Source organism: Polyodon spathula, chromosome 27 (assembly GCF_017654505.1).
Source record: "Polyodon spathula isolate WHYD16114869_AA chromosome 27, ASM1765450v1, whole genome shotgun sequence".
NCBI classification, from domain to species: domain Eukaryota; kingdom Metazoa; phylum Chordata; class Actinopteri; order Acipenseriformes; family Polyodontidae; genus Polyodon; species Polyodon spathula.
Window position 1 is genome coordinate 7,120,695 of NC_054560.1, and position 13,589 is coordinate 7,134,283.

At 41.2% G+C, this 13,589-nt stretch overlaps 2 protein-coding genes across 2 annotated transcripts; one reads left to right on the top strand and one right to left on the bottom strand.

Moving 5' to 3' along the window:
• Positions 1–6: 6 nt before the first annotated feature.
• On the bottom strand, positions 7–6,445 carry rab8a (RAB8A, member RAS oncogene family). Its single transcript, XM_041231253.1, has 8 exons — positions 6,232–6,445; positions 2,415–2,475; positions 1,978–2,038; positions 1,727–1,804; positions 1,551–1,640; positions 1,231–1,296; positions 1,079–1,129; positions 7–644 (listed from the first exon to the last, which is right to left on the bottom strand). Exons 1-8 carry the CDS (start codon positions 6,353–6,355, stop codon positions 552–554), a joined length of 624 nt encoding a protein of 207 aa, XP_041087187.1. The 5' UTR covers positions 6,356–6,445; the 3' UTR covers positions 7–551.
• An 896-nt stretch (positions 6,446–7,341) lies between these two features.
• Positions 7,342–11,301, top strand: LOC121301610 (40S ribosomal protein S27-like). Its single transcript, XM_041231154.1, has 4 exons — positions 7,342–7,469; positions 9,688–9,796; positions 10,498–10,608; positions 10,951–11,301. Exons 1-4 carry the CDS (start codon positions 7,464–7,466, stop codon positions 10,977–10,979), a joined length of 255 nt encoding a protein of 84 aa, XP_041087088.1. The 5' UTR covers positions 7,342–7,463; the 3' UTR covers positions 10,980–11,301.
• Positions 11,302–13,589: the final 2,288 nt, after the last annotated feature.

Genomic DNA, 13,589 nt, shown 5'->3' on the forward strand with positions numbered 1-13,589 from the left:
GTTTTATCATTTTTATTGCATATCAGAAAGGCAGAGCGATTTGATCAACTAGGAATGAGCTCTTGAGCCCTGAGCTGGGAGCATGTTTAAAATCTCGAAACTCGCTCACCTGACAAGGTACTCAGAGGGATCAGAACACCCGGTATGGAATGGATAGAATTCATCAAGGATTCATAATTCTAAAGTGGGAGGGGACTTGGTCGCTCTGTGCAGAATTCAAAGAGTAAAACCACATTTAACAACACCAGAGAGAACTCGATTCTTTCTGCTGTTTCGCTAAGACGACAAGGACATTTCCCGCTTCGGTGCAGTTCCTCTTTGAACCCCGTTCTACCCTAACCCCGCTTCCCTTGCAGAAAACGCTGTTGCCATGCAACACCCAAACAAGTTGGAAGGAACGGCTGAATCCGAGTGTGGCTGTCCGCAGTAGCGCAGGGCCTGTAGGGGAGAGGATGGATCCGGGGGGGGGGGGGGGGGGGGATTAGGGCACTGGGAGCAAGCGCAGTCCGGTTTGGTTGAGCCGTGCGGGGCTCCAGTAAGGCTGCGGTCCCTCACAGTACGACACAGCGGAAGAAACTGCTCTTCTTCTGTTGTTCTGTGCTGATCTTCACCCCTTGACTGCTGCCTTGTGGACTGTTGCCTTCCTAAGAGGGGAACCAAAAAAAAATTAAATTAAAAAAAAAAAAAAAAAAAAACTTTCATGCATTTATTGATTTATCAAAATCATGTAGATTAACCACTTAAGTTACACAAGGAATTAAGAAACCTTGTGAACAGCAAGAGCTCCTTAAAATACATTTCAGAGCGACTCAAGCATCACGAGGAGGAAACTGGCAATTTAGAGGATCAAAAGGCATCCAACCCAGTTTCGTGCACCCCACTGCAAACATAAGAGTTTTTTTTTTATTTTTATTTTTTTTATTTGTGGGCCACGTATGTCACTTGTACCTTAAAGGGTTAAACTAAAGATGTCAAGAAGGCATCAGACCCCATCGCATTATAAACTAGATTAGAGCAGATGAAGAGCAAGCAAAACCACATTTTAGAAACTTTAAATCAACACCTTAAAGGTTCTTACCAATTTCTTGTCCATTTTTGCTTTGATATCACTGGCAAGAGCTAAAAACGCCTAAAAAAACAAGACAGAAAGCAGGTTTTGGTAACATTAAGATATCAATGAATTTTAGCGATTGCTATAACTTTATAAAAAGATATAACTGAAATCCTTACATTTTCCACGTTGATATTTGCCTTTGCGCTGGTTTCTATGAATTTGATTCCATACTCCAATGCCAGCTGCAAAACAAAAATTAAGACAACAATTTTAGTGAGCTGTTTTAAACGTGTGCACTCTGGCTTTGACGAACAAACAGAAAGGCAAAGACAATATGAAGTTATGTAGAAAACTATTAGTGAAAATTAAAATCATTTTGCAAGGAACGGACATTGTGGCCGGACTATGTTAGGAATAAAAGACGTCATCGCTTAGCCTTCACCATACTGTAAGCCTGGAAGCAACAGTGGTTGGAGATCTCTCCGCTTCGCCTCACCTTCTCTCCTCGCTCTTTGGAAACCTGCCGCTTCTCATTTACATCGCACTTATTTCCAAGGACCATCTTCTCTACGTCGGCCGAGGCGTGCTGCGTCAAAACAAGACGGGTTAAAACACAAGCGCTACTTTCACCCCGTCCACTGCAGAACAACCACAAGCTCTAAAGAGACGTACCTCCTCTATGTTTCGTATCCAGTTCTTGATGTTGTCGAAAGACTTTTCGTTGGTGATGTCATACACCAGCATGATCCCCTGGAGTTCAAAACAAAACAAAGTATGCATACAGACAAAACAAAAAGATCCTTTCCTGCAGTTTATTTGCAATTCCCAGAGTGGATGCTCCCGCGAGTTATCAATGTGTCGCACAATGCTTTTTCTACCTGTAACCTTGCGAACGACCTTCAAGTCAGCAACTAGTCACCTACCATAGCTCCTCGGTAGTACGCCGTCGTGATTGTTCGAAATCGCTCTTGCCCTGCTGTGTCCCTGAAAAGCACAAGTTGAACAAGCTGGGTAAAGCAGAGCAGGGTCTATACAGGACCTAAATTATAAGAGATTCATGTACAATGCTTATTAAATTGTAAGAACTGCTTCTGATCAAGGGGTGTGGGGAAGCGTGGTAGCACTGTACTGAATGCATGTGCACAAAATCCTGTGCAACACCAATATGCTTCCCTGTACTTACAGTTACTAGGCATGGAAAATAATGATCCAAGTCAAAAACCCCAATAGAAAAATTATACAAAACATATACTACAAAACAGGTAAGAAATCTAATATTAGGAAATACGAACGACTCTCTTTAAAAATGACAGGCGACTCAACTTCAATGATCAAACAATCCAGCATTTCAAGCACGTACCATATCTGTAGTTTGATCTTCTTGCCGTCCAGTTCTATTGTTCTGATTTTAAAATCAATACCTAGGAAAAAAAAAACACAGATCACCAGAGTCATGATTTTGTATTGTCACATTCAGTCTGCTACGCAAACAACTGGGGGAAAACTATAGGATCCTATTTTGTCCAGTCAAACCTGTACTTGGATAATCCTGAACCTTATGTTTTGTTTTGGTTTTTTGTCTAACTGGATTATTAGATCCTAAAGTTATATCTCATTACCAGTCTAACCAGAAGCACAGTTCCCTTTAACAGCCCTTAGATATTCCATGGTTCCTTTATCTGTACTGCCACTGAATCTGACATCAATCATTATAACTGATGTCTAATTGAGCTTGTCTTCAACCTCCCACAGTGTAAAAGTCCCACTGATGCAGTTCTCTGAATACTGTGCTGTATTTTACAAGTTGAATTAGGAATCTCAGCTACTTAACAATAAACATTATTAACCTGAATTTTAAAAAGAATATTCATTGAAGCAACTAACATTGTGACTCTCCGTGGTAACAGGCAGTACTACACACTGCAAGAAACTTTTAAAATGTCCACGGCACAGTACAGCCCTGTAAACTCTGAATACGTCTGCTTGTGATAGTTAATGGAGCACAAACGCTCTCTGAAAAAGGATCAAAAGATCAGCTGCCGGTAGGGAAGTAAAATCACACTACAGACGAAGCATCAAGACACCAATTATGGTTGCACAGTGGCCTACAAGCTCTGCAGCAGCCTCTCTCAAAGACAGGATGTCGTTTCAGTCCCCACATGGCGGGTTTCTTTACCGTGCTGGTGTAATTACAGAGCATTTCATCTACCAGCCAAACCCTAAGGGTGATCATCACCAGACACCCCCACTAAAGCATGCAGCTCTCTCCGAGGTCCAAGCAGCAGGTGATGCATGAAAGGGGGGGGGGGGCGACTCATTTTAACGATGCGCCAAAGCTTATTTATTATCTTCTGGTAGACGCTGTCGTCCCCACCTTATTTAAAAACACCTCATTTTCAGACAGACCAGCGAAAGTGTGACAGGAAACAGGCTTGAGTGTTAAAACTACTATGGGTAGGTGGGTATAAATTAAAAGGAGTTTTTTTTTTTAAGCCCCAATGATTCATCTCCAAATCAAATATCTGGCTTTATTATATACTTAAGGATCACAGACACCAGCTACGGAAAACAACAGACTGCATGCAATTAGGAACACGCCAAGTGCAAAGAGCCAGCGGAGTAGTTTAGCAACGGGTTAATTCAAAGCTTCTGCCTAGCTTGTCTGCAGTTCTGGGTGTCTGAGGAGCTCAGAGACGCGTGACTGGTGCTGATAATTCTACCGCAGGGCACATTAAGAAATGCAGTTTTACACAACGCATTCGTTTCACAGCTGGTGTGAAGACATACTATTTACAATGCCCTCCTTTAAGACGCTCGCTGTTGCTTTTTGTGAGGGACCCGCAAGCACGCAGACACTCTCAAAGAATAAAACAGCCTCCTAACAGGAAGCTCGTGAAGGAAGCCTGTGAGCAAATGCAACTAGATTTAATTTGACTTTGTTCTTCTTTTCTACGGGGGAGCGTCAGGGTTTTTAAAGTTACTGCCCAATGTTCATCTCTTTGCCCCTAAATTTAGGAAACTTCTAGACGGCCAACAATCCAACACATTTTAACTAAACCAAAATCAATACTTGATGATCAAAGCAGTCCGAGCGGCAAACTGCCTTGTACCTTCTCTGAACAGGAAATCCTCAACAGTGGGTAGCAGTATGCTGTGAACCACCTCATTTCAAGTTAACCACAGGGCAAACTGTTGAACAGCGTCATTTAACCTGTGCAGGATCCCAGCCCCATATTGTGCAAGTGAAGGACCCTCACCAAAACAGCAGTGTAGTTTCACTGCCTCTCAAACTCCTTCAACAGCTGACTCTAAGGAATGAAGTCACAATCATTCACCACCGATCACATGCACAAAACTCAAGTTATATCAAGAGGGCATCATTCCCAAGCAACGAGGCGCTGTTTAAAACAGAAGTTTTAGACAAAAGTTTTGCATCACCTAGAATTTATAAAAAAAAATAATAATAAAAACACATCTTTTAGTTAACATCGTGTTAGCAAAGAAACCACACAATGATATTGTAAAGGCTGACCAGAAGCCATTACAGCAGTACAGTATTTCACATTAGATTTCAAAATATTATTTATTTTTTAATTTGTCAGGTTTTTTGTTAAGTATATGGAAAACTACAAAGCGGTATGTGATTCAATATGTTAACGTAACATTATTCAGCAGGTTTCATTCAACTTTATCAAGCACAATGAGTTAATTCTATAAGGTGATGCAAGACACTTGGCCACAGCTGGGGTTTTGATGTGCGTCCAGCAATCTGAAATATCCCCCGTGTGGGGAGACAATACCAGGTCTTTTGTTTAAAGCAGATGTTCTCAATCTAATTTAGCCTGATGGATTTTTTTTGCTGCCCGGGGCCTAAGAAGGTCCTGTATCACAAAGCTCCCTGGAGCAGAAACGGAGAGAGCCTTGGAGGCCTGTCTCATTGCTTTACCTGCCAGTGCTTTTGTCCCACCCAGTTACTTCCATTACAATAACACAAGGCAAACTTCTCAGCAAGCAAGAGCCAGCACTACCGAGATTATCATCCCAGGTAATAAAAAAATAAACAAACTTCCACATTCAGTTGATGGACTTATTTACCAAAGTCTAAGGTTCAACGCAGTCCCAATCACTAGCTGTGCTCCTTCCCCTTTATTATCAGTCCTCTCACCTGGTTATTCTGATGTGTGCTTAGTGAGATAAGAAGTCAGCTCGGTGACTCGATTAACAAAGATATTTTAAATCATACAGAATTTAAAACGCTCAAATCCGAATTGAAAAACGCTTTCATCACTGCACCCAGCTACTACAATTAGAACACTGACAAAGGCATCACAGGAGGGGGCTGCAAAGTGCAACGCTGAATTGAATGGAACCAGGATGGCGGTTCTTTGCCCAGCAAGTTCAAAACCAGGTAAAGGCAGAGTTTAAAAAAAAAATAAAAAATCCTAATTCAATGTTGGCGCAACAGAACCCAAGTACAAAATGCTTCATTACCAAAAACAAAACTTGTTGACAGTCCAGTTTGTTTTTATCCCCCAAAAGGATGCTTGCTGCTACTTCAGCCTGAGAGCATAACCGGCACGTTCCTTATACTACCAAACCTGCAGAAACAGGAGGGTTACACTGGACACCTCTGTTACACCTTATTTATTTATAATGACCGTGCAAAGCATGAATCCCCCGGAACCAGAAGGAACGCTCTGTGCAATATTAAAAACCAGCTTCCAGTTTTGTTTTTAGCATCGTGCAATGATACACCGTCACCACCGGACGACGAATGAAACCGGATAGCACTTGGAAACACACTTCCCCTGATCTTAAAAGTTAACCGCGTCAAACTTAGTTCAAACTGCTGACAACTCGAACCGTGACCACGGTACTTCGTATTTTTATTGAATACTATCGTGGAGTTAATTACCAGGGAGACAGGAGACTTGCATATATAGCTTGTTCTAGGGTTTGCACGAATATGCTGCACACCACTTTTTCGTGCACACAATTATATAATAACATAAACAACGAAACAGCCTATATTTCCAGCTAATGTAATATCATTCAGTGCTAACTACGTTGTATGACAGGTACCAGTTTGAATTTCATTTCTGGTTATGTGAGATTTTGCTGACTAGTACTGCTTGCTCTGTACCCGGCCCACGTAGCAAAACACAAGCCCCACGTACCTATAGTTGAAATAAACGTTGAATTAAAGGCATCTTCTGAAAATCTGAACAGCACGCAGGTCTTCCCGACGCCCGAGTCCCCGATCAATAGTAGTTTAAACAAGTAATCGTAAGTCTTCGCCATATTCCTCCTTGTTACTGAAATCCCGCCCGGCACTGGAGACTAGTTGCGTCGCACGCCGCTGCCCCGCCAAAGCGAAGGTCGGATTGGCTGTCCGCGCCGTCACTCACCCGGGGGTGGGGGTGGGGGGGGGGGTGGGGGGGGGGGGGGGGGGGGGGGGGGGGGGGGTGGGGGGGGGGGGGGGGTCCCCCTCCCCCCCCACCCACCCCCATCCCCCCCATCCCCGGGCGTCGGGGTCGTGGCTCAGGAAGTCCAGGACTGACGCTTATGCAGTTGAAGGTGCATTCTGATTGAGTATCTGCGTGACGCTGCCCAACCCTCTTGCAAAACAAATGTACCGGTTTAAAAAAAAAAGCAATTACTAAGAAGCTGAGCTTGGAATGCAAGGGCTACAACATGAAAGACCGCTTTTGTTTGCAGAAAAAAAAAAAAGCTTCAGCACAGTAATAAATAACCCTCTTCAGTCGATGCTGGTATATATTCATTAAAGTCAACGTGATTGCACTTACAAAATTAGCCAACAAAAGGGTTCTTAGCTCTGCACAGCTGCAGAGACTAGACTTGGCAGCGCTTGCTGCATACGGTGCAGTAAAAGGCATTGCCCCTGCACGCTGTATATGATGTGATTAAGAGACGCTTGCTTGAAGTAGATTATAGAAATATATAGATACTCTATATATATATATATATATATATATATATATATATATATATATATATATATATATATATATATAATACACACACACACGCCTTTTTACACTAGATGGCGCTGGTGCTTATTAAAATATTTTGGTTTATCTAGCATAAGTTGCATATGTCTATAGCAGGCATTTAGAATCGAAGAGCGGTTTCTAACACAGATTTATAAAAATACAAAACAAAAAACAAAAAAAAAAAAACCATAATAAATTAACACGTTAGGTTACCCCTTTAAGAAACATGACGTCTTTGTTATGGCCCTGTTGTGGAGGCGGGGAAACCCCAGAAGACACACGTGTGAAACTGTATCCGAGAAACAGCGCGTTGGGTAACAATAGTCTCTCTCTCCCGTGTGAGTGGGGCAGATCACGCAGACAGCAAAAAGCGAACTACTTCAACAAAACGAAAAATGCCGGTAAGCGGAGGGCATGAGCCAATTTAGAGTTAAAATGTAGTTATTTTAGCTTTAACAAATACTAGGTTAATGTAATAATTACGGTAATTTTAAAAGTATTTTTTCCCTTCAGCTTCAAGTCATCTGGGTGCCTAATTTGTGTTTGAGAAATATTTAATATGTACCATATGATAACTGTTTCAAATGCGCTTACGTTTTACAGAGAATTTCAGCACCTATTCTACGGTATTTTTTTTTTTTCTCCCCATAAAGGAACGGCTCATTCTAATTCTTATAATAATAACATTAAATGTGAAATGTATAGTTAATATATACTGCCGTCCTGATAAATAGATTTGATTTGCAGTGTCCTTGGTTACAGTATCCTGTAGGCGGTTGTGTAGATTGCTGCATGTCTGATGACAGGCGGGTTACACTCACAGTCAGGACTTGGTCAGTCACCGACACAAATAACCATTTCGCGATCTGAGCATTTGCAAACGATCAAAGGACGGAATTAGTTTGCACAAATTGCCAAATTATTTCGCCAAACAAGCAAAGAACGAAACGGAAAATACAGATGCTGCTTCTTCATCGGTCTTTTTGAGCAAAGCGATACAATCAAATTGCGAAATGAAGAAATACCAAACCAGAAAGGAAGAGGCATTTTCTTCTTAGCGTTTCGTTTCTTAGCTTTGAACAAATGCACAGATTTTGAAGATGCTGCTCAGCCTGTGCATTGCAGTTAATTGCGGGTGGTTTCCAGAAGGCGGCTCTCGGTGGAACTGGCGTGGATCTTGCGGTAATGAAAAAACATTTTGATACCGTTGCGTCGGCGCTGATTGAAAGGTGGAGTTGCAAGAGTTTTCTCTTGACTAGTCGAAGTGAAAGAGGCTCTCGCTGCTCGTAAAGATCAAGTGGCTTTGACAAGCAACGCCTTCCACGTCAAAAACGTCAACGATGATGGCCTGCACCACCTGGTCGTGGAGGAGCTCTGGAGCGCCATTACCGTCAGAATGAATTTCATTTGTCCTGTAGTTCATTTATAACTCGGGACCAAGTACCCAAGGAAAGCAAACTTTCCCTTCGTACAGCAGGAGCTGATTCTGGGGCAGTGCACGGCTTTATTTCTTGCTAGTGCAACAAGTTTTGTCAAACAAAGAAGCGCTTCGGTGTTCAGTTCAATTCTAAATGCCACAGCAGCAAGCCTTGCAAAAACAAACACAGTGATTTGTATGTTTCTAAATCTGCAGCTGTCTCGACCTTACTGCGCCCTCCTATCTCCAGACTACACCATACACCCTACATTTACTCATAAGCAAATATTTTGTTACTATAAATGTAACTGCTCTTAGTCGAAATCGCTCCCAAACGTGATTATTTACTGTATTTTTCTTCCTTGATTTTGCTCCTACTTATTACTCACTTTGTTGTATTTTATAACTGCTCTTAGCTGTAGTGTGATATTTCATAATGTGAGATTTTGTAACGGCTGAAGAAATAAATTATTAAATTGTGATTTTTTAATTTTTAATTTATTTATTTTTTCAATGCGCTCTCGTTATGGTTTCTGTATATGTGTCTTGCTTGGTTGAACTGCTTTGATTTTACCTGACTCTTATTAGCTCAACAATCGAAACAGAGTTTAAAACGAGGCTCAGCAGACCACTGGAGCTCTCAATATGGGTTCAGTTGAAAATGTGCATTTACCAAAATTGTGGTCATCTAAAATAAAAAAAAATAAATAAATAAAAAAAAAAAAAACATTAAGAAGGTTTTCTTGTTGTCAAAAAGCAGACCCTGTCTTTATTGTGCAGGCTTTACTCCACTGTCTGGTGCTGATCGGGCGTGCAAAACCTGTTTGCTGTGATTTAAGACAATGTTAAACCTTTAATAAACCTACTTTTCATTCTTTCGCTAAACAGTGGGTTCCGGGGTATGCTTTACTCCGCATATATCACAGTAGAGTAAGAATGGGACACTGCCATTTTCATGCCCACATCAGAGTGCCTGAGCAATTCAAGGCTACATCTTGGGAACCACCTGTTGGTTTTTGATTAATCTGTGAATGAGTAACTTTTTTTTTTTTTTAATGAGATACCCAAATTATTAAAACTACATTTTGAATCAGTAACATTGGTTCATTTTTAAAATGATATCATTTGCAAATTTAAATTGAGTATCTATCAGGGACGATGTATTTTTGGTGTCTTACTCCCGTATCTCGTCCTTCTCGTAGCTTGCAAAGGACCTGATGCACCCCCTGGCTGAGGTGGAAAGGCGGAAACACAAGAAGAAGCGACTGGTACAGAGTCCCAACTCTTACTTCATGGATGTCAAATGTCCAGGTGAGTATCAACCATTTCAATGGAGCTGCTCCATGCAGTGTCAGCCATTTCAATGGAGCTGCTCCATGCAGTGTCAGCCATTTCAATGGAGCGGCTCTTAGGTTCAGAAAGTGAATAACACTAATTAATAGTAATCTCCCTTAACAAACAAGTTGAAGGGTGTGTATTTTCAGTTTCTACAGGTCCTTAACTTTATTTATGTGTTACAAAATTAGAAAAATTATAAGAAACCAACAGGAGAGTGCTAACAGTACCGTGAATTGCATTACTTTGTTTGGGTCTAGTTTTTTTGTAAAAACTTTAATGTTTGCCTTCAGTAACAAGTTAATGACAAGGGTGCAACCTCTTACCCTGTACTGTGTGTTTCCAACTGAAAAGGGCCTGTTATCTGATGACTTCATTTTTCAGAGAGACGGATATGAAGAACCCCCTTAGTTAGCAGCTAAGGGATGGAAATAAAACTCTAATTGCATAGCAGTTTCACCCATTCCAGGTGTTAATACCAGCTTGATTCGCCGCAGTGCATAGGAGTCTTTATTTTCATTCCTGCAGTGGGGCCCGTTCCTGGTTTTACAGCGAGCTGCATTAGCGGATGCACCTGAGATTGTTACCTATACACTGTGGCTGATTCTGCTTGTAATAAAGCCTGGAATGGATCGTGCATGTCCATGACTTATTCTCCCCATGCTCTTCCCCTCCAGGCTGCTACAGGATCACTACTGTGTTCAGCCATGCGCAGAGGGTTGTGCCGTGCGGGGGGTGCTCCTACGTTCTGTGCCAGCCCAAAGGAGGGAAATGTCGCCTCACAGAGGGTAGGAAAAGCAGTTTTCCTTCATCTCTGGTGTACAGACTTTATCTGAGGCCAGTTGTTCCTCGAACATCATTATAGATTTACTCCCTGTTGCCCACATGCTTCTTCCATGGGTTCAGGTAGGGTCCTAATACCTGTTGCACAAGAAGTGACTTTATAATGTTGTGGCAGGGATAATTTGGCTTTAACTGAGTCAAAATAAAATTAAACGTTCAATGTGACTATCTCCTATCTCTATCTTTCTATCTATCACCGTTCCCTAGTGCCATGCCCCTGTGTTTCCCAATCACATTGGAAAGAGTCGCTGACTAACACTGTTCTGCTTTTTGCTTGTCTTGTATAGGTTGCTCCTTTAGAAGAAAACCACACTGATCGATTGCTTTCAAGGATGAAGAAGGAAAGTGATTTCTCTTCAATTCTCAATCCACGCCCCACAGGGTGTAACTTTTAGCCTGTCCTACGCTGATTTTGAACCAGAGAAGGCAGTCCTGATTTTTCTGGGTACACAGGAACCTGGAGCTCTCAACAAATCTGAAGATTGTGAAGCAAAACCACTGGCCTTCAGTTGCTATTAAACTTGGTTTTAATCATACAGGGGGGTTCAGCGCTGATTTCTTAAGGGGAATGTGAGTCTGGATACATCGACAGACCTCCTGTGATACAATTCTAATAAAGCTTTCTGTTTTAAATGAAAGAGAGGGGAATTGCCTTATTCATTCAAAAGAATGCAGACCGAATTTGTGCCGTAATTCAGTGAAATGCATTAGTTGTTCATAAGTCTGATGCAGGTCCAAAAATCTCATTAAATATTGCAGTTAGTCCAGACTAGATGGACACTAAGCAAACATTATTAAACACGTACCAACTGTGAAGCACTAATTCTATACAGTGCAGGTGGGTTTGGAAAATTTTTCTAAAGCAATACCCGTTTTCAGCAGATTTGTTTAAAAATGTTGTTCTCTGGTGTGCACCTAACTGATGCACAATCTTTTCCACTAGAGGTCAGTAGAATGCCAGTTTTGCAACAGTTTTCTGTTCTGAGTGATTTAAAAAAAAAAAAACTGAAAATGAGTATGAACTTAATAAAAGTTTACTGCTGTATGCAAAATCAGAGCGAAGTGTAGTAGCACAGTGAAAGTATGCTAAAATAAACCCAAGTAAGCTTCAATCAAACGAATTGAGGGTGTATTCGCTAATAATACCTGGATCTGGACAGTACTTTTGAATGTTTTTTTTTACATGCACCAGCCCCTTCACAGAATTTCTTCCCTACTTCATAATTATATAAGATGCATTTTTTTTCCAGGAGTAAGCAGAACTAGCAGTAGAGACTGGGGGGAGAGAAAAGAAGGATGCTTCTCCCTGGAATTTTTGCAAGCTGGCCTCTGCGTGTGCTCTTCAGCCGCGGTATAAATTACACCGCCATTCCTTCATGCTACATTCCTGAGGCTGGCTGAAGCCAAGGTTTAATGAGTAGCAAAGAGCGTTTCAGGAAAGTTTCAATAGACTAGAAATATAGCAGGACTATCAAACAATGCAATGTACGCTGTGATGCGCACTGGGAATGGCTTTTTAAAAGCATTTCTCAGCAGCGATTCAATAAATCCATTCATTAACGGGGATTATTTCAAAAGAAGAAAATACGGTCCTTCCTCTTGTTCCTCTTAATGACAGTTAGCTTCCTCACTGACTGTTTTACCGCCATACTGATCGCTGTAAACCGACTCAGCCCCCAAGGAATAAGAATCAACACGATAATGAATTGATTTATTGAATAGTTGACAATAAGAACTGAATGTTTTGCTGAATGATCAGAGTGTTCCTGTTTCTGAATGCACTGTTTGGCCACTTTATAATCTTTCCCGCTATACCGGTCTGAAAGGAGTCAAACCCCGAGACGCATGTACCAATACAATACACCAGGGGCAGACTTTAGTCCCGAATTTGAGTTTTGTTTTTTCAATGAAGTAATACATACAAAAGATCGATACATCCCATCTTTTTCAAGCCCCGTTGATTATATGCATGTTTAATAGCATACCCCTAGTTCCGTTCAACAAGCAATGTGTCACACAGAGTTTAAACTACCTATGGCCAAAAGTTTTGCATCACTGTATAGAATTAGTTCATTTTGCTTCATAAAATCAATGTTAACATATTAAATTACATACCTCTTTCTAGTTTTCCATATACTGTACTACTACTATGGTTTCCGTTAGACTTTTTCAATATCATTTTGTAGTTTAGACTAATAATAATAATTTTTATATAGCACCTTTCATAGTGGACCACCATTACAAAGCGCTTTACAAGATACGAGAGTAGGGTGGGTGAACCGTGCATCAGCCGCAGAGTCACTTACAACAACGTCTTGCCCAAAAGACAGAGCACAAGGAGGTTCAGTGACTTGCTCAGGGTCACACACTGAGTCAGTGGCTGAGCTGGGATTTGAACTGATGACCTTCTGGTTACAAGCCTGTTTCTTTAACCACTGGACCACACAAACCTGTTAAATAAAATACCTAAATTATGTTATATACACACAAACTTATTATTTTTTTTTTTCCCTCAACCCTAAAATTCTAAGTGATGTAAAACTTTTGGTTGTAGCTGAGATCAGGCGTGGCCAAAGTTAACCCTTCAAACCCTGTTTTAAACTGTTTAATTGAACAAATTAAACCACCACCCGGACACTGAAGTAGTACAAGATCTCATTTAACCTGGTAATCCTGGGGTGGAATGGTCCTCCAGGACCAGGATTGGACCCCCCCTGTGCTAGGGTTTATTCACGGTAAACACACTGGTATTAGACTGCTAGCACTGGGTTTTTTCCAGTCCTGTTAAAAAAAAGGTTACAAGGCAGGCATTTTTTCATAAAAATGTATTAGATTAAAAGCTAAGAAAGGTGAAACAGTCTCATACAGGGTCAGTGAGAAAGATGTGAGGTAATGCACACACTCACAACGGGTCCCTAGAATTGAA

Bases quoted from the DNA above. Each gene is read 5' to 3' on its own strand.
- rab8a (XM_041231253.1), bottom strand. From the start codon at position 6,355: ATGGCGAAGACTTACGATTACTTGTTTAAACTACTATTGATCGGGGAC. The intron at 1,805-1,977 runs GTAGGTGACTAG...TTTGAACTCCAG, and splicing joins CGTACTACCGAGGAGCTATG to GGGATCATGCTGGTGTATGA. The intron at 1,130-1,230 runs GTAAGGATTTCA...TTGTTTTTTTAG, and splicing joins CAAATATCAACGTGGAAAAT to GCGTTTTTAGCTCTTGCCAG.
- LOC121301610 (XM_041231154.1), top strand. The intron at 9,797-10,497 runs GTGAGTATCAAC...CTTCCCCTCCAG, and splicing joins CATGGATGTCAAATGTCCAG to GCTGCTACAGGATCACTACT. The intron at 10,609-10,950 runs GTAGGAAAAGCA...TGTCTTGTATAG, and splicing joins GAAATGTCGCCTCACAGAGG to GTTGCTCCTTTAGAAGAAAA.